Source organism: Coregonus clupeaformis, chromosome 18, assembly GCF_020615455.1.
Source record: "Coregonus clupeaformis isolate EN_2021a chromosome 18, ASM2061545v1, whole genome shotgun sequence".
Classification (NCBI taxonomy): domain Eukaryota; kingdom Metazoa; phylum Chordata; class Actinopteri; order Salmoniformes; family Salmonidae; genus Coregonus; species Coregonus clupeaformis.
The window spans coordinates 47,356,130-47,377,524 of NC_059209.1; the positions used below are offsets into that span (position 1 = coordinate 47,356,130).

The following is a 21,395-nucleotide window of genomic DNA, read 5'->3' on the forward strand; positions in this document are numbered from 1 at the left end:
AAGCTGTGGAAAAGTACCAGGCCACAGCGGAGATGCTGAATGCTTCCCGAAAAGACCCCAGGAGGGCGGCCCCACCACAAATGGGAAGAACCCGTCCAAAGGACCCCAAGGTCTCGAACCCAGCCACGTCAGGACTTATCCCGGCTCCAGGGGGAGCCAGAAACCAGGCGGGTCCAAGAAGAGTACACCAGGAGGGGGAAACTCGACAGTGTTACCGGTGTGGGGAGATGGGACATATCTCCTGGCAGTGTGGGAAACCAGCCGATGAACCTATGCCCACTGCGGAGTCCTCCAACTCAGCACCCACACACCGTTTTGCCTCGCTCTTGGGAGTCGTAGATGGCGGCCCAGATCGACCCCCCACCTGCCCGGTAACTGTGAATCACCATGATGTGGAGGCCTTACTGGATTCTGGTAGCCGGGCCACCCTGGTGCATAAGGATTTGGTGGGCCCAACGTGTCTGACCCCGGGGAAAGTCCTCCCAGTTTCCTGTGTCCATGGGGACACCAGAGAATACCCCATTACTGAACTTACAATGACCAGCACACGGGGAACCATACACACGACGGCGGGGGTGGTTGATTCCCTCCCCGTCCCTGTCCTAATTGGACGAGACTGCCCAGCCTTTTACCCACTCTGGAGAGAGTCTCAGGAGAGGATAACCCGAGTACCTCGGAAACGGAGAGGCAAGACTCATCCTGGGAAGGCTCCGGTGCAATCCTCCGAATTACTCACTCCCGCCCGGGCTCTGATAGGGATGGCAGGTGCCCAGACCGACACAGAGACGGAGCTACAGAATCTGGACAAAGAACTGTCTGGTCTGAAGGGGACCGCTGAGAGGTATCGTTTGTTAAAGCAACAGTTAGACATGAAGACAGAAGAGTTAGATATCCTCCAGGCTAAACTCCAACAGAGCTCCTTCCATAAGCAACAGGAGGAGCTGGAGAGGCTGCGCAGGACCATCGAGGAGTGTGAGGAGACCCTGCGCAGTAGTAAGGAGGTCCAGAAGAAGGCAGAGGAGAAGTACAAGGTGTTGGAGAACAAGATGAAGAATGCGGAGGCAGAGAGAGAGAAGGAACTGAAAGCTGCTCAACAGAAGCTAAACTCTGCTAAAACCAAGGCTGATGCGTTCAGTAAGAAACTCAAGGAGAGACAACAGGAGGCTGAGTCCCTGGTCCTAGAGGTGGAGGAGTTGAAGAGAGAGCAGGCTGGCAAGCACCACGGCAATGCGGACGCCCTCTCCCGGCGTGATGCCTTCTTCGCTGCCTTTACCCCGACGAGGACGTCGGTCCCGAGGAGGGGGATGTGTGATGTCACGAGAGGCTGTGTCCTGGAGGGACGTTACATCCCCCTGAGGTGGCTGCAAACCCAGACAGCTATGGCTCCATCTGCTGGTATGGTCGGGAACTCCACCCCTCTATGGCCAATCTTCCCACGCAGCTGAAACAAATGAGGAGCTGATGAGCTGAAGGTTTGGGAAGGGAAGAGACACACTGAGGGAGTGTGGGGGGGGTGAAGAGACACAGTCTCCAACCTGGGCTCTCTGGAGGACAAGAGTGCTGCACGTCCACTTCCATGAGGAATATAAGGATTTGGAGATACTTACCTTTGGGAAATACTCACCTTTGGATATATGCACCTGTGGAAATACGTGAGAGACATTTGGAAGGACTTTTTGCTGGGTTGGCCACTAGCTGCAACGTGGACTACAGTAAGGCTGGGGAAAAGTTATCTGAGCGAGTGAGAATTATGATTCTGGATGTGGAAGAGACATCCCTGAACTGTTAACCCTTAAAGAGCCACAAGAGAACAGAATTTTGTTATATTTTCGTTAATTTCCCAAGACCTATAATAAAATCCTTGTTTTGTTTGAACCTTGTCTCCTTGCACTACTTGAGCAATCCCGCTGAAAGCTGTGTAGCCTCTCGTGACGTCACAGTATCTAAAGTTGAGCGAGTCCCTGCTTGGCTTCCAGCATACCTGGAGGAGAAGATTGACAGGATATGGGACCTGATGGAAATGAGTTGGGTCCAAAAGGAGAGGATAAGTGTGCAGCCCTGGTCTTCAAGCAGTTACCCAGTCCCATCAGCAAAGCCGGAGGAGAGGGGGAGGAGAGAAGTGCCAGTGCTGCCCCCAGCAACGGTGTCCCCAGTGAAGGTGGAGCCACCCAGCATCGGTGAACACCCGAGCGACGGTGAGCCCCCCAAAGACGGTGAACACCCCAGTGACGGTGACCCCAGCCTCGGTGACCAGTCCAGCAACGGGAGCACTGCGATGGTGAGTTCTCCGACAATGGCGATGCGCTCTGCTTTCACCGAGGGTCTGGACGCAGGGCAGGGCCATCACCCTGCTGCCAGCTCCAAGGTCTCCGCTGTTAGAAATTGCGTAATTCAAATCTGGTATTGGAATAAGAGAAAACATAATCAAGAGATATTCAATCCAAGCTAAATGTATTATATGCAAAATGTATGTATGATAAGTATGTTGGTTCGTATACGGGCTCACTGAAATACCACGCAGGGCAGACAAAGAACTAATCCATTGTTACAGGTTCTTCTTCAAATACTCTGACAGAGATAGTTCCCACTCTCTGCTGGCCAATCAGAGTAGAGACTGAGCGTGGTTTAGACTTACTCAGCCAATCCGTTGGCGCACGGGCTGGTCCCAACCCCTTGGCGCTCCACCGTTCCCAGGCATAAGTTGCTATCATAATAACCTGTGGAGTTAGCACCCAAAAGACACCATTCCACTGTACTACGTTCAAGGATGGTTCACAGACAACAAAGAGGCAGTGTTCGTATCTGTGAGAAATACAAGTCTTATCTATAAGAAATACAAGTTTTATCTCATCCTAGCCCCTAACGTTCCTCACATGAATCACAGCCTGTTATGTGAAACAATTCATATCAGTACAGTACAGACCTTTTATGCTTTAATCATTAATGCATTCTTTCTAAGTTAGTCATCCCATCCAGTTATGAGAAAATAGAACCCCACAATGCGCTCCACCGTTCCCAGGCATAAATTGCTATCATAATAACCTGTGGAGTTAGCACCCAAAAGACACCATTCCACTGTACTACGTTCAAGGACGGTTCACAGACAACAAAGAGGCAGTGTTCGTATCTGTGAGAAATACAAGTCTTATCTATAAGAAATACAAGTTTTATCTCATCCTAGCCCCTAACGTTCCTCACATGAATCACAGCCTGTTATGTGAAACAATTCATATCAGTACAGTACAGACCTTTTATGCTTTAATCATTAATGCATTCTTTCTAAGTTAGTCATCCCATCCAGTTATGAGAAAATAGAACCCCACACCGCCCTCAACACCGGGCAGAGCCACCACACCTCTGCTGGCACCATGGTCCCTGACACTGGGCAGGGCCACCACCCTGCTGCCTGCTCAGAGGTCTCCGTCCACAACACTGGGCAGAAAATCCACCATGCTGCCAGCGCTAAGGGCCTCATCCTTGACAACGGGCAGAACCACCACTACTCTGCTGGTACCAAGGGCCTCGACTCAGGCACCACCAGATCTGTGCTTCAGCCAGTCGAGGGAGAAGAGAAGAAGCAGTGTGCCCTCACTGAACCTCCTGTGTGCCTGGACATTCCTCATGAGCCACCCAAACTGCAGCAGTGTGCCAGCCGGACACCCCACAAACCAGAGAATGAGCAGCTGGCATGGGGGGCAGGTAGCTTTGTGGTTAAGAGCGTTGTGCCAGTAACCGAAAGGTCGCTGGTTCTAATTGCTCCTGTAAGTCACTCTGGATAAATATTTAAGTGCCTTTGAACAAGGTATGGTAATAGGTGCCAGGCGCACCAGGTTGTGTCAAGAACTGCAACGCTGCAGGGATTTGTCACGCTCAACCGTTTCCTGTGTATCAAGAATGGCCCACTACCCAAAGGACATCCAGCCAACTTGACACAACTGTGGGAAGTATTGGAGTCAACATGGGCCAGCATCCCTGTGGAACGCTTTCGACACCTTGTAGAGTCCATGCCCCAACAAATTGAGGCTGTTCAGAGGGGGGTGCAACTCAATATTAGGTAGGTGTTCTTAATGTTTTGTACACTCAGTGTATACTAAGGGATATTTGCAGGTTGCACTGTGCCAGCCTGGTCTCGTAGAGTAGACGTAACATGGTGAACGTAAATCCTGGCCACTGAAATTAGTATTATATGTTATGATTGGTATGGTTACATGAGACAGAAGGTTACTTAAGGCAAAAATGAAAGTATAACTTGAACGTCTAGCATTCCAAAGGAGCATTTTAGCTAATTACACTGAACAAAAATATAAACGCAACATGCAAGAATTTCAAAGATTTTACTGAGTTACAGTTCATATAAGGAAATCAGTCAATTGAAATAAATAAATTAGGCCCTAATTTATGTATTTCACATGACTGGGAAAACAGATATGCATCTGTTGGTCACAGATACCTTTAAAAAAAAGTAGGGGCGTGGATCAGAAAACCAGTCAGTATCTGGTGTGACCACCATTTGCCTCATGTACGCGACACATCTCCTTCGCATAGAGTTGATCAGGCTGTTGATTGTGGCCTGTGGAATGTTGTCCCACTCCACTTCAATGGCTGTGCGAAGTTGCTGGATATTGGAGGGAACTGGAACACGCTGTCGTACACGTCGATCCAGAGCATCCCAAACATGCTCAATGAGTATGGCCTGCATCTTCAGATGAGTATGCCGGCCATGGAAGAACTGGGACATTTTCAGCATCCAGGAATTGTGTACAGATCCTTGCGACGTGGGACGGTGCATTATCATGCTGAAATATGAGGTGATGGCGACAGCTGAATGGCACGACAATGGACCTCAGGATCTCATCACAGTATCTCTGTGCATTCAAATTGCCATCGATAAAATACAATTGTGTTTGTTGTCTATAGCTCATGCCTGCCCATACCATAACCCCACCACCACCATTGACATCAGCGAACCGCTCGCCCACACGACGCCAAACACGCTGTCTGTCATCTGCCCGGTACAGTTGAAACAGGGATTAATCCGTGAAGAGCACACTTCTCCAGCGTGCCAGTGGCCATCGAAGGTGAGCATTTGCCCACTGAAATCAGTTACAACACTGAACGGCAGTCAGGTCAAGACCCTGGTTAGGACGACGAGCACGCAGATGAGCTTCCCTGAGACGGTTTCTGACAGTTTGTGCAGAAATTCTTTGGTTGTGCAAACCCACAGTTTCATCAGCTGTCCGGGTGGCTGGTCTCAGATGTGGAGGTCCTGGGCTGCCGTGGTTACACGTGGTCTGCGGTTGTGAGGCCGATTGGACGTACTTCCAAATTCTCTAAAATGATCATTAAATTCTCTGGCAACAGCTCTGGTGGACATTCCTGCGGTCAGCATGCCAATTTCATGCTCCGTCAAGACTTGAGACAACTGTGGCATTGTGTTGTCTTTTATTGTCCCCAGCATAAGGTGCACCTGTGTAATGATCATTCTGTTTAATCAGCTTCTTGATGTGCCACACCTGTCAGGTGGATGGATTATTTTGGCAAAGGAGAAATGCTCACTAACAGGGATGTAAACAAATGTGTGCACAAAAGTTGAGAGAAATAAGCTTTTTGTGAGTATCGAACATTTCTGGGATCTTTTATTTCTGGGGTCTCATGAAACATGAAACTAACACTTTACATGATGCGTTTATATTTTTGTTCAGTGTAGAAGGAACTGAATGTAACAGGTTTGAAGTCCAGTGGCCTCATTTATAAATGTTGCATATGTCCAAAATATACCCCAAAACATGCATGTGCCAGTTTTCAGCAAAAGTTGGCTGAAACCCCCCCCCCAGTTTTATCATTGGAATGTGATACAAAACGAGGCAACGGTGTGCTTTAGGACCATGCAGACTTCTCAGAGCGGTCGGGTAGGCTGTTTGGAGTGTTTATCCAACTGGATAAAAAAAAATCAAAAAGTTATGTCCCCCCCACTTCTAAAAACTTCTAAAAGTTGTGCCCCTGATAAAAATGGAATTTGATGTGTCAATGTGCTTAGCTTCCTGCAAACTTTAGACCATGAGTGGTTAAAGTATTGCATTGCAAGCAGGCAAGTAGCCTAGTATTTTGTGCAGATTGGGTATATGATGACACGCTTATAAAAAAAAAAAAACACTTTGGGAAACCCTGTACATGGGAATTTGCACTATGTCATCACACACCCTGTAATGGGAATTTGCACTATGTCATCACACACTTTTATCCGCAACAAGTCAATTTGATGGAAACACATCTCTGGTGGGAAAATGTGCATACTTTATTTATGTGGATTTCAAAATATTCACATGAAAATCTGTTGCCAATTGGATGGAAACCTAGCTGGTGAAAAGCTGGTAAAATAGTTAGAAATAGGCATCTATTTCCTATTTCATTTCCATGATCATTGCAGAATAAATTGCTCACATTTTCTGACGGTGATGGTTCATACTCGCAAAGTAGCCTATAGGCCTACAATGTCGCATCTCTCATTTAATTGGACCCACTTTACAGTAGTATTGCTCTATACGATCCGGGCCGGAGTTCAGTGTAACGTAGAACAGAAGGTTAACCTTTTCCATTTAAATTTTTTCATGTCTCAAGTAAACAATATAAAATTTATAAACATAATAGGCCTACATAATACATATTTTCATAACCATTGCAGAATAAATTCCTCACCACATGTTCTGGCCATGATGGGTTCATATTCCAGAAGAAGCTTTAGCCTACAACAAATTACTATGAGAGTCTTTAATTTAATTAGGCTTATTAGACAGGCTATTATTTCAAGTAACCTATTGTGATCTATACATCCCAAAGGGAGCGCGGTTTATAATATGCAGTAGAATTTAACAGATGAACAGATAGTTGATATTTTGCTTTGAAGTTTGTAGGCTACCACTGTAGTTAAAAACATTTTGGAGTAGACATACTAGACAATAGCTAGGTTTCCATCCAATTGGAGACAGATTTTCATGCGAATATTCTAGAATCCTCATAAAGAAAATATGCAGATCTTGCCACCAGTGGTGGGTTTCCACCAAATGGATTTGTTGCAGGTAAAAATCAATGCGTGATGACGTAGTACATGTTTTCATGTACCGAATAAAAATCTTTAGTTCATTGTGTTTCCATCGCATTTTCAACTCTACAGATACACTACATAACCAAAAGTATGTGGACACCTGCTCGTCGAACATCTCATTCCAAAATCATGGGCATTAATATGGAGTTGGCGAGCTTTACACCACTCCAGCCGACGCTTGGCATTGCGCATGGTGATCTTAGGCTTGTGTGGAGCTGCTCGGCCATGGAAACCCATTTCATGAAGCTCCCGACAAACAGTTATTATGCTGACGTTGCTTCCAGAGACAGTTTGGAACTCGGTGGTGAGTGTTGCAACCGAGGACAGATGATTTTTACATGCTAGGCGGTCCCGTTCTGTGAGCTTGTGTGGCCTACCACTTCACAGCTGAGCTGTTGTTGCTCCTAGGTGTTTCTACTTCACAATAACAGCACTTACAGTTGACCGGGGCAGCTCTAGAAGGGCAGACATTTTAAGAACTGACTTGTTGGTAAGGTAGCATCCTATGACGGTGCCACGTTGAAAGTCACTGAATTCTTCAGTAAGGCCATTCTACTGCCAATGTTTGTCTATGGAGATTGCATGGCTGTGTGCTCGATTTTATACACCTGTCAGCAACGGGTGTGGCTGAAATAGGCGAATCAACTCATTTGAATCGGTGTCCACATACTTTTGTATATATAGTGTAGTTTTGTCACAGAAACTGTTGTGTTAAATAGCAAATGTGCCTACTCTGGTATTGGCATGTGCACTCCAACAGCTCGCAGATACAGTAGGCTGTGGGGGTAGGCTAGTCTACATGATGAGATTATTATGGATAAGAGCAAGAATATTTGTCAAATGGCAGTCAAGCATCGATCATCATGTACCAGAATAAGACCCTAGATATTTATTGGAAAGGAGCATCAAGCTCATCACCTTGCACTTTCACCACCCTGTGAAGTTCATCATAATTTATTGAATCTGTAGCCTCATAAACTGCATGGTTTCCCGAGTTGTAGTGGGAGGCGCGACTCCAAGTTTACTTCCATATGATGGTTATTATATCAATATTTGCACATAAAGGCGTTTCCACCGCCATTTCTCGCATAATACATTTTACAGACAGAAAAAGATCCCACCATGTCCAATGAACAAATGATATGTCTGCGTTTATAAAATGGTACCGAAACTTCCTGTTTCCATCACAACTGCTGTGATTTTTTTGTATAAATATACTGTACATGTCAATATTTTTATAGGTGCGCAGTCTTTTCAGACATGTCTCTCATTTTCTGACAAGACTGGTTTATTCCCGCTACACAAAAACTATTAGGCTACCATTTATCCATCGCTCATTTAATAGCCTATCATGCTCAAAAGTATAGATCCGGTAGCCTATTTAAAATATTTGACAGTATGGGTAGGCTACAGTATTGCTGTGCGGTAGGAGCCTATTTAAATTCAGAGCCTATACCAAGGTATGAGATAGAAACACAATCATCTACTGATAAACAATATATTGAATTTGTATTTTCCATAGAAGTGTGCTGTAGTATTTCCGTTTAGTTCGAATAGACAATCAAACTAGCAGAATGCGCGGCCATTTAGCACTTGCTGCATGCATTTTATTTTGAAAAAAGTTACAGCAAAATATTAAAATTAGATTTAAATAAATGTGATCAAATTTGCCACTGGCTTTAGAAACTGTCAAGGCCCAGTTCCAACATCTCCAAATCATACAGCAAATGAGGGCGTTTTTGTTACCATAAAGGGATAATGGAGGGCGTTTTGCAGGCGGGGCTGTAATTGTAACGCTCGTTCACAAGCGCACAAATATAGTATGGCTCTGATTTATCAATGAAAATATGCGTATATGTTACGACAGTTTGATAAATCCCAATAATTTGATGCGCACGCAAATACTAGAATCTCCACATATGCCAGAATTTAGTGACAAATGTATGCATGGTTGATAAGAGGCCCCAGATGAGCTCCTGATTTGGAACCTTGTCACCACCGATTGTAACCACTAGATGGCAGTAGAAGTGGAGTTTGTCTTTCTCACCTCTTGTTTTAATTCCCTCTTCAACCATGTGAAAAAAAGGAAAAGAAAGTCAGAGAGTTTTGGAAAAGGACTAAGTCAGACACAATTACATCGTTTTCTGTGGAGCTGCCTGGAATGCACTTACTTCGTCCTACTTCCCAACAGTAAGAAAATAGCAACTAAGGAAGACAAGAGGAGTTTGCTGCTGTGGGGCTCAGTGCATGTGTGTGTTTCCTGGGCTTGCTTGTCTCTTACCCAGTGATTAGAGCCTCCTGACTCAATTGAGACAGACTGAATTCATAACATCAGTGCATTCTCTGCCTTCCACTGCAGCGACTGAACCCTTTCAGATAACTTATTTTCAAGTCTGAAGAATACTGGATGAAGATACATAAATAAGGAACAGTTGTTTTTGTACTAAGGAAAGGTTTTTCTCCACTTGTTTTCCAAGGTGGTTTTAGTCTTCCTATTACGTGAAATAGGCTCCTCCAATCTGGAATAATGTCTTTATATGGGTGCAGAGGCTCCTGGTTACTAGTGCTGCTTGGTGTTGTGAGTGTGCTTGTGGTGCTGATAGCTGGTAACGCTGGGCACAACGAGGACAGGGGGGAGACTGGACCATCCTGCTTCGGGGGCTTTGACCTCTACTTCGTTCTGGACAAGTGAGTTTGTCATTCAACATTCTCTTTCCACCTTACCTCTCCGCTGCTTGTCATGTACTATTGGGGGAGTTCAGAACTGTGTGTACAATGTACTATTAGTTGGTGAGAGCGAGACTCAAATATCACATTCATTTGTACATATCCACAGTATACATCAGTGGTCACCAACCGGTCGATCTTCAATGCATTCCTAGTTGATCACCAAACATTTCTGTAGAAAAGCCTTTTTAGCGCTTTTTTTTTGTGTTGCGCTGTTTGTAGAAGGTGTACTTGATTCAGAAGCCCTGCGCACCAGGTAGGCAAAGTGTTCCTATAGAGTATCACAGTATGAGTCATAATACCCATAAAACCTAGCGGTCAACAGTGAAATGGTTCCAATAATTTTTCCGATAGGGGATTTTAGAAACACTTAAAATAAGGGCTGTGTTTCGTGTAGGCTTACCCGTGTAAATTTCTTAAGGACAATGTGACCGTGAGAGGCTGAGACTAATGCTGTGCTCAACTGGAAACTCGAAAATCTCAGACTTCCGACATCTGACTGGGAAAAATCATTTTGAATGGTCATCGGAGTCGGAAATTCTGGCATCTTTCTAGAGCTCCGTCTTTCCGACCTGAAGATCACATGATTTGACCTCGTTTTTTTTCAGAGTTCCCAGGTGTCTTGAAAGCACCATGACAGATGCAGGTACCATCAATCCAGTAAAATAAAACAGCAAATTATTTAAATGTATGCTCAGCTGTGCCTCACAAGTGCTACACCAACTGATCTATTTTGTTATCAAAGCTCGAGTTTTGAAATATAATATGGTCTGAGAAGAACAATATTGGCAGGCCAGGTATATAGCCAATATGCTGTGATAATGTATTAGGCCTACTGCACAAATCAAATTATTTTATTAGGATAATGTTAAATTTTTTAAGTAATGTAAAAAATAAATAATAATCTGAGCGGTACATCTCAACTTGCTTTTTGACTGAGATAGTGATCTTGACTCAGAAAAGGTTGGTGACCACTGGTGGACATGAATCTTGGCAAAGTTGGTTCCTGTTTGGTCACGTTTGTGTGGGTCAAACATAAACACCCTAATGATTGGTTGACGATAGAGCCTCCCACAATGCAATCTATGGCTGCAGGATGGAGTTGGTAAAGAGCAACTGTAGAAACTTGCAGTCGACTGCAGTCAAAATTTAATGAGCTTTGATCACGTGGTTTTTGTAAAGTTCATGCAGTAGTCATGTAGGCGCAAGTTGGACAACACTTTGGAAGGCTTGACAGAAGTGATCCACTCTAAGGCACCCAACATTTTCAAATGTTGTCATGATGTCATACTTGGCAGGGCCGGACTACCGCATTTGGGGCCCGGGACACTGAGGGGGAGCAGCTAATTTACCGCATTTCAACACATTTTGCCATGGTGCAGAGAGAAAAATGTGCAGTTTTATAATGCTATTCTACACATTTTGTCATGAGGCTAAGAGAAAATGTTGCATTTTTAAAGCTAATTTCCTGCTATTCAACACATTTTACCATGAGGCTGAGAGAAAATGTTGCAGCTTTAAAGCACATTTTCAGAAATTCTGCACATTTAGCTACAGTGGGGGGAAAAGTATTTAGTCAGCCACCAATTGTGCAAGTTCTCCCACTTAAAAAGATGAGAGAGGCCTGTAATTTTCATCATAGGTACACGTCAACTATGACAGACAAAATGAGGATTTTTTTTTTTTTAATGAATTTATTTGCAAATTATGGTGGAAAATAAGTATTTGGTCAATAACAAAAGTTTCTCAATACTTTGTTATATACCCTTTGTTGGCAATGACACAGGTCAAACGTTTTCTGTAAGTCTTCACAAGGTTTTCACACACTGTTGCTGGTATTTTGGCCCATTCCTCCATGCAGATCTCCTCTAGAGCAGTGATGTTTTGGGGCTGTCGCTGGGCAACACGGACTTTCAACTCCCTCCAAAGATTTTCTATGGGTTTGAGATCTGGAGACTGGCTAGGCCACTCCAGGACCTTGAAATGCTTCTTACGAAGCCACTCCTTCGTTGCCCGGGCGGTGTGTTTGGGATAATTGTCATGCTGAAAGACCCAGCCATGTTTCATCTTCAATGCCCTTGCTGATGGAAGGAGGTTTTCACTCAATCTCACGATACATGGCCCCATTCATTCTTTCCTTTACACGGATCAGTCATCCTGGTCCCTTTGCAGAAAAACAGCCCCAAAGCATGATGTTTCCACCCCCATGTTTCACAGTAGGTATGGTGTTCTTTGGATGCAACTCAGCATTCTTTGTCCTCCAAACAGGACGAGTTTAGTTTTTACCAAAAAGTTCTATTTTGGTTTCATCTGACCATATGACATTCTCCCAATCCTCTTCTGGATCATCCAAATGCACTTCAGACGGGCCTGGACATGTACTGGCTTAAGCAGGGGACACGTCTGGCACTGCAGGATCTACAATTTTGTTTCTGGTGTCCTTTGACAGCTCTTTGGTCTTGGCCATAGTGGAGTTTGGAGTGTGACTGTTTGAGGATGTGGACAGGTGTCTTTTATACTGATAACAAGTTCAAACAGGTGCCATTAATACAGGTAACGAGTGGAGGACAGAGGAGCCTCTTAAAGAAGAAGTTACAGGTCTGTGAGAGCCAGAAATCTTGCTTGTTTGTAGGTGACCAAATACTTTTTTTCCACCATAATTTGCAAATAAATTCATTAAAAATCCTACAATGTGATTTTCTGGATTTTTTTTCTCAATTTGTCTGTCATAGTTGACGTGTACCTATGATGAAAATTACAGGCCTCTCTCATCTTTTTAAGTGGGAGAACTTGCACAATTGGTGGCTGACTAAATACTTTTTTCCCCCACTGTATCTGGGGGCCCCCCAACATCTTTTTTGGGGGTTGGGGGCCCCGGGGCACATGCCCTGCATGCCTGTTCGGTAATCAGGCCCTGATACTTGAACATGTTCAGGAATGTTATTGTTATTATCATGCCCCCTGGTGCCATATGAAACCATTTATTTTTTATTTTGCCATATGCTGGCAAAATATTACTATTGCCATTGAAAAAATTTTAAGTGTTTTCTCAATGGCTATTACACTTATCAAATAAACAATCTGATATAACATAATTGCTATATTTATGTATACTTTATACAATGTTGAAGGCATTCTGACTACAAAAAAATATATAACCTAATGGGGAAAATATATATATTTGTTTCCAGCATCTTTGAAAACCAGCATCTTACAAAACATATGTGGTATTTCCTTCCCCAGAGGGGCATTGATCAAGCATTGGGACAATTCTGAAAATGTTATCCCCATAATGCAACACACTTTGGAAGGAGCCTCTTTAAAACTTATCACAACAGCAGTGTTTACCTGTCCTCTGTTTTCTTGAGTTACATACAGTGCATTCGGACAGTATTCAGACTCCTTGTTTTTTTCCCACATTTTGTTACGTTACAGCCTTATTCTAAAATGTATTACATTTTTTAAAAATCCTCATCAATCTACACACAATACCCCATAATGAGAAAGCGAAAACAGGTTTTTTGATTTTTTTGCAAACAAGAGAAACAAGATTCTCTGGTCTGATGAAACCAAGATTGAACTCTTTGGCCTGAATGCCAAGCGTCACGTCTGGCGGAAACCTGGCACCATCCCTATGGTTAATCATGGTGGTGGCAGCATCATGCTGTGGGTATGTTTTTCAGCGGCAGGGACTGGGAGACTAGTCAGGATCGAGGGGAAAGATGAATGGAGCAAAGTACAGAGAGATCCTTGATGAAAACCTGCTCCAGAGCGCTCAGGACCTCAGACTGTGTTGAAGGTTCACCTTCCAACAGGACAAAGACCCTAAGCACACAGCCAAGACAACGTAGGGGTGGCTGCGGGACAAGTCTCTGAATGTCCTTGAGTGGCCCAGCCAGAGCCCGGACTTGAACCCGATCGACCATCTCTGGAGAGACCTGAAAATAGCTGTGCAGCGACGCTCCCCATCCACCCTTACAGAGCTTGAGAGGATCTGCAAGAAGAATGGGAGAAACTCCCCAAATACAGGTGTGCCAAGCTTGTAGTGTCATACCCAAGAAGACTCAAGGCTGTAATCACTGCCAAAGGTACTTCAACAAAGTACTGAGTAAAGGGTCTGAATACTAATGTAAATGTTTAATTTCATTTTTCATTTCGTTTCTTTGTGTGCAAATTATGGGGTATTGTGTGTAGATTGATGAAGGAAAAAAACACAATTTAAACCATTTTAGAATAAGGCTGTAACGTAACAAAATGTGGAAAAAGTCAAGGGGTCTGAATACTTTCCGAATGCACTGTAGATTTCCAAGAACTGTGTTTACCTTTGTACCTCCTCAGAGATCTATATATATATATATATATATATATATATATATATATATATATTTATTTATTTACAACTAGTTTTAAATTCTATACACTTGTTGCAGTTAAAAGTGGCAAAGTGTGTAAATAAGGATATTTATCCATGCGTGAGTAACAAGGATAAATGTCCATTGGGGGGTAAGGGGGGGCAGGGGTTAGAAACTATTCGGCAGTCTTTTTTTGCTATGATGCTCCTATATTGCCCACGTCTGAGTAATGAAAGCGGGTAGAACAGGCTGTGGCTTGGGTAGCTGAGGTCCCTGATGATTTTCTTGGCCTTCCTGCGACACTTGGTGTTGTAGGTGTCCTGGAGGGCAGGCAGTGTGCGTCATCTGTAGATCCTTGTGGTCAGCGGTGGTGGAGTTGCCGTACCAGGCTGTGATGCAGCCCAACAGTATGCTCTCGATGGTGCTCCTGTCCAACATTGTGAGGGCCCTCGGGAACAGGCCAAATTTCTTCAGCCTCCTGCTTTCTTCATCACGGTGTCTTTGTGGTTTGACCATTTCAGCTCCTCAGAGATCTGTACGCCGAGGAACTTTGACGTTTTTGACCGTCTCCACGGTCTACAATCAGCTCCTTTGTTTTGCTGACGTTGAGGGAGGAGTTGTTTACCTGGCACCATGCCGTCAGAGTGACTACCTTCTCTCTGTAGGCCGTCTCGTCGTTGTTGGTAATCATGCCTATGACTGTCGTGTCATCAGCGATTTTGATGATGGAGTTGGAACTATTCCCCTGTGTTGAGGGTCAGTGTGGAGGAGGAGATGTTACCTAACTTCACCACCTGGGGGTGGCCCGTCAGGAAGTTTAGGACCCAGTTCCATAGGGAGGAGTTAAGTCCCAAGGCCGAGAGCTTTGTGGTGAGTTTAGAGGGGACTATGGTATTGAAGACCAAAACGTAGCACTGACGTCTGTAGCCATGAAGTGCTTTGAAAGGCTGGTCATGGCTCACATCAACAGCATTATCCCAGAAACCCTAGACCCACTCCAATTTGCATACCGCCCCAACAGATCCACAGATGATGCAATCTCTATTGCACTCCACACTGCCCTTTCCCACCTGGACAAGGGGAACACCTACGTGAGAATGCTATTCATTGACCACAGCTCAGCATTCAATACCATAGTGCCCTCAAAGCTCATCACTAAGCTAAGGATCCTGGGACTAAACACCTCCCTCTGCAACTGGATCCTGGACTTCCTGACGGGCCGCCCCCAAGTGGTAAGGGTAGGTAACAACACATCTGCCACACTGATCCTCAACACGGGGGCCCCTCAGGGGTGCGTGCTCAGTCCCCTCCTGTACTCCCTGTTCACCCATGACTGCATGGCCAGGCACGACTCCAACACCATCATTAAGTTTGCCGACGACACAACAGTGGTAGGCCTGATCACCGACAACGATGAGACAGCCTATAGGGAGGAGGTCAGAGACCTGGCCGTGTGGTGCCAGGACAACAACCTCTCCCTCAACGTGACCAAGACAAAGGAGATGATTGTGGACTACAAGAAAAAAAAGAGGACTGAGCACGCCCCCATTCTCATCGACGGGGCTGTAGTGGAACAGGTTGAGAGCTTCAAGTTCCTTGGTGTCCACATCACCAACGAACTATCATGGTCCAAACACACCAAGACAGTTGTGAAGAGGGCACGACAAAGCCTATTCCCCCTCAGGAGACTGAAAAGATTTGGCATCGGTCCTCAGATCCTCAAAAAGTTCTACAGCTGCACCATCGAGAGCATTGTGACTGGTTGCATCACCGCCTGGTATGGCAACTGCTTGGCCTCCGACCGCAAGGCACTACAGAGGGTAGTGCGTACGGCCCAGTACATCACTGGGGCCAAGCTTCCTGCCATCCAGGACCTCTATACCAGGCGGTGTCAGAGGAAAGCCCTCAAAATTGTCAAAGACTCCAGCCACCCTAGTCATAGACTGTTCTCTCTGCTACCGCACGGCAAGCGGTACCGGAGTGCCAAGTCTAGGTCCAAAAGACTTCTCAACAGCTTCTACCCCCAAGCCATAAGACTCCTGAACAGCTAATCATGGCTACCCGGACTATTTGCACTGCCCCCCACCCCATCCTTTTACGCTGCTGCTACTCTGTTAATTATTTATGAATAGTCACTTTAACTCTGCCCACATGTACATATTACTTCAACTACCTCAACTAGCCGGTGCCCCCCGCACATTGACTCTGCACCGGTACCCCCCTGTATATATAGCCTCCCTACTGTTATTTTATTTTACTTCTGCTCTTTTTTTCTCAACACTTTTTTTGTTGATGTTTTATTTTTACTTTTTTGTTAAAAATAAATGCACTGTTGGTTAAGGGCTGTAAGTAAGCATTTCACTGTAATGTCTGCACCTGTTGTATTCGGCGCATGTGGCCAATAAAATTTGATTTGATTTGTAGTCGATGAACAGCATCCTCACATATGTATTCCTTTTTCCAGGTGGATCTGTCGGGGCATACCTAACGATTGGGTAAAATGGAGCTTCATCTGGTTCTAATAGATGTTGCTACCCTCTGGACTTCAATACTTTCAAATGACAACCCTCATTACCTTATTGCCTGCATGATTAAAAAGTATGGGGGAAAAAATTACAAAAAATATAATAATAATAGTAATAATAAAACATATATAAAATAATATAATAGAAATAAATAACTAAAAAATTATACTACAAATATATAATAAAAAATAAAAAATAAACATGTATCCATTCACTAACTGTAAGTCGCTCTGGATAAGAGCGTCTGCTAAATGACTTAAATGTAAAATGTAATGATTATTTGTCTAATGTGGGAGAGCAGGCTTCAGCTTTGACCGCTTTCATTTGGGTCTGCCTTTTCCTCTCCTCCATTGTTTTAAAAAGTATCTTACTCGTGGAAGAAGATAGATTTTCTTTTTGCCCCACATCAGAATACCAACTCCAAGCAGACATTTCTGTGGTGGCATAACATTTAGCTAAGTGGAAATTCAGGCAGACATCTCGAATTGTAAGATTCAAAGACTGATGTAGGGAGTATGATGAACATATGGCTGTGTGTGTGCACAATGTTTTGCTTTCAGAAAAATACATGTGAATACAAAGAGAATGTTAGACACCACAGGAGGTTGGTGGCACCTTAATTGGGGAGGACGGGCTCGTGGTAATGGCTGGAGCGGAATAGCTGGAATGGTATCAAATACATCAAGCACATGTTTTCCATGTGTTTAATACTATTCCATTTGCTCCGTTTCAGCCATTATTATGAGCTGTCCCCTCTGATTCTATATTATATGTAGTATTTAGTATTTTTGAATTAGGATCCCCATTAGCTGATGTGGAAGAGAGTTTCATGTGGTCATTCATTGGTCTGTATATTCATTCTTCTGCTGCTTTCCTCTACCTCTCTTTGTTTGAACTGATATCCCTTCCCTTTTTACCGTAACTGTTGTTCTACATTTACTGTCTGATCATCACTCTTCTCTGTATATCCTCTATGTGTCTGCAGAACCCTTTCTCCATTAGGTCCAGATGTTCCAATGTTTCAGCCTTTTGGCTGCACTGTCTGTGCTGGGACTCGTCTCCTGGTAACAATGGAAAAATAGGTGTTTTGAGAAATGCTCTGAGAGGGAGAAAGAAGAGGGCAGTGAAATAAGAGGATAGGAGAAAATTAAAAGAATGACACAAAGAAAGAAAGAAAGAAAGAAAGAAAGAAAGACGAAGTCATATGGCCGGTTAACCAACTGTCAGCGCAATTTCATTGTGAGAAACGCTTCTTGAACTTTCTTCTCTATGATAATTTACCCTGAATAACTGTGTCTTTCCTGAACACTTAGGCTAATTCCTTTATGCCCCTTTCCCATACACTATGAGAACACAATGCTGGGAACAGTTATCAAGGTTAGAGTTCAGTGATTTTTCAAGTTGTCCTGTTGAAAGTACATACACTCATGGGTAAAAAAATATATGGTTTTGAGCAAAAGACTACAAACTACAAACTTCAAGGAGTAAACCATTCAAGGAGTTGGTCTGATGGCCTCCCCCTCGCTTGAGGAACAATAGAGGAGCAGTAGAGAACAAAAGAGGAAAGGCCCACTTCCCTACTTGTGTCATGTCATGACTTGGACACCTATTGAGATGTCCCTTTTGTTAAGTAAATCAGTTGTTAGATGAGGTGAAAAGGAGACTGGAGTGCCACTTTAAGAAAACAAAATCATCAAATAAGGACAAGGAGATTTAAGCCACAAAATTCTGTAATGAATCGGTCAGCTATGCATACGTAGTGATGTAGAGTACGGACTACAGCCCCGTCAGACTGGCCTAATTCAAATGCATAATAACTCAGGCATGTAGGCATAATGACTGATAATTTACCTGACTCTAATAATACATAATGGCTAATCATTTACCTGACTCCAATAACACAGAGATCATTACTGGGGCTGCATTATAAATACATTGACAGTAATCTGAGAAGTATGATTTCACTGATCAAATCAAATTTTATTGGTCACATACACGTGTTTAGCAGAGGTTATTGCGGGTGTAGTGAAATGCTTGTGTTTCTAGCTCCGACAGTGCAGTATATCTAACAAGTAATATCTAACAATTTCACAACATATACCCAATACACACAAATCTAAGTAAATCAATGGAATTAAGAATATATAAATACATGGACAAGCAATGTCAGACTGGCATAGACTAAGATACAGTAGAATAGTATAGAATACAGTATATACATATGAGATGAGTAATGCAAGATATGTAAACAATATTAAAGTGACTCGTGTTCCATTTATTAAAGTGGCCAGTGGCTTCTAATGTGCTAGTGAAGGCTATTTAACAGTCTGATGGCCTTGAAATAGAAGTTGTTTTTCAATCTCTCGGTCCCAGCTTTGATGCACCTGTACTGACCTCACCTTCTGGATGATAGCGGGGTGAACAGGCAGTGGCTCGGGTGGTTGTTGTCCTTGGTGATCTTTTTGGCCTTCCTTTGACATCAGGTGCTGTAGGTTCCTGGAGGGCTGGTAGTTTACCCCCGGTGATGCGTTGGGCAGACTGCACCACCCTCTGGAGAGCCCTGCGGTTGCGGGCGGTGCAGTTGCCGTACCAAGCGATGATACAGCCCGACAGGATGCTCTCCATTGTGCATCTGTAAAAGGTTGAGGGTTTTAGGTGCCAAGACAAAATGTCTTCAGCTTCCTGAGGTTGGACTCCCGAGTGGCGCAGTGGTCTAAGGCACTGCATCGCAGTGCTAGCTGTGCCACTAGAGATCCTGGTTCGAGTCCAGGCTCTGTCGCAGCCGGCCGCGACCGGGAGACCCATGGGCGGCGCACAATTGGTCCAGCGTCGTCCAAGGTAGAGGAGGGTTTGGCCGGCAGGGATGTGGGTTCGTTTCCCACGGGGGGCCAGTATGAATAAAAAAATAAAATACAAATTATGTATGCATTCACTAACTGTAAGTCGCTCTGGATAAGAGCGTCTGCTAAATGACTAAAATGTAAATGTAAAATGAGGTTGAAGAGGCGCTGTTGCGCCTTCTTCACAACACTGTCTGTGTGGGTGGACCATTTCAGTTTGTCAGTGATGTGTATGCCGAGGAACTTGAAGCTTTCCACCTTCTCCACTGCGGTTCCGTCGATGTGGATAGGGGGGTGCTCCCTCTGCTGTTTCCTGAAGTCCACAATCATCTCCTTTGTTTTGTTGATGTTGGGTAAGGTTATTTTCCTGGCATCACACTCCCAGAGCCCTCACCTCCTCCTTGTAGGCTGTCTCATCATTGTTGGTAATCAAGCCTACTACTGTTGTGTCATCTGCAAACTTGATGATTGAGTTGGAGGCGTGCTTGGCCACGCAGTCATGGGTGAACAGGGAGTACAGGACGGGGCTGAGCACGCACCCTTGTGGGGCCCCAGTGTTGAGGATCAGCGAAGTGGAGGTGTTGTTTCCTACCTTCACCACCTGGGGGCGGCCTGTCAGGAAGTCCAGGACCCAGTTGCACAGGGTGGGGTTCAGACCCAGGGCCCGAGCTTAATGATGAGCTTGAAGGGTACTATGGTGTTGAATGCTGAGCTATAGTCAATGAACAGCATTCTTACATAGGTATTCCTCTTGTCCAGATGGGATAGGGCAGTGTGATGGTGATTGCATCGTCTGTGGATCTATTGGGGCGGTAAGCAAATTGAAGTGGGTCTAGGGTGGCAGGTAAGGTAGAGGGGATATGATCTTTGACTAGTCTCTCAAAGCACTTCATGATGACAGAAGTGAGTGCTACGGGGCGATAGTCATTTAGTTCAGTTACCTTTGCTTTCTTGGGTACAGGGACAATGGTGGCCATCTTGAAGCATGTGGGGACAGCAGACTGGGATAGGGAGAGATTTAATATGTCCGTAAACATGCGCATGCTCTGAGGACGCGGCTAGGGATGCCATTTGGACCGGCAGCCTTGCGAGGGTTAACACGCTTAAATGTTTTACTTACGTCGGCCACGGAGAAGGAGAGCCCACAGTCCTTGGTAGTGGGCCGCGTCGGTGGCACTGTATTATCCTCAAAGCGGGCGAAGAATGTGATTAGCTTGTCCGGAAGCAAGACGTCGGTGTCTGCGACGTGGCTGGTTTTCCTTTTGTAGTCCATGATTGTCTGTAGACCCTGCCACATACGTCTCGTGTCTGAGCCGTTGAATTGCGACTCCACTTTGTCCCTATGCTGACATTTTGCCTGTTTGATTGCCTTGCGGAGGGAATAACTACGCTGTTTGTATTCTGCCATATGCCCAGTCACCTTGCCATGGTTAAATGCGGTGGTTCGTGCTTTCAGTTTTGCGCGAATGCTGCCATCTATCCATGGTTTCTGGTTAGGGTAGGTTTTAATAGTCACAGTGGGTACAACATCTCCTATATTCTTCCTGATAAACTCAGTCACCGTATCAGTATATACAGTGGGGAGAACAAGTATTTGATACACTGCCGATTCTGCAGGTTTTCCTACTTACAAAGCATGTAGAGGTCTGTAATTTTTATCATAGGTACACTTCAACTGTGAGAGACGGAATCTAAAACAAAAATCCAGAAACTCACATTGTATGATTTTTAAGTAATTCATTTGCATTTTATTGCATGACATAAGTATTTGATACATCAGAAAAGCAGAACTTAATATTTGGTACAGAAACCTTTGTTTGCAATTACAGAGATCATACGTTTCCTGTAG

At 44.4% G+C, this 21,395-nt stretch overlaps 1 protein-coding gene across 2 annotated transcripts in view; it reads left to right on the plus strand.

The window, feature by feature from the left end:
- The first annotated feature begins 9,225 nt into the window (after positions 1 to 9,225).
- LOC121530884 (anthrax toxin receptor 1-like) overlaps positions 9,226 to 21,395 on the plus strand; it is a 49,308-nt gene continuing 37,138 nt past the window's right edge. For both annotated transcript variants that reach the window (XM_041836201.2, XM_041836202.2), the window contains exon 1: positions 9,226 to 9,790. In XM_041836201.2, the coding sequence (XP_041692135.2) occupies positions 9,630 to 9,790 (161 nt within the window). In that variant the 5' untranslated portion in view covers positions 9,226 to 9,629. The remainder of the gene's footprint in view (positions 9,791 to 21,395) is intronic.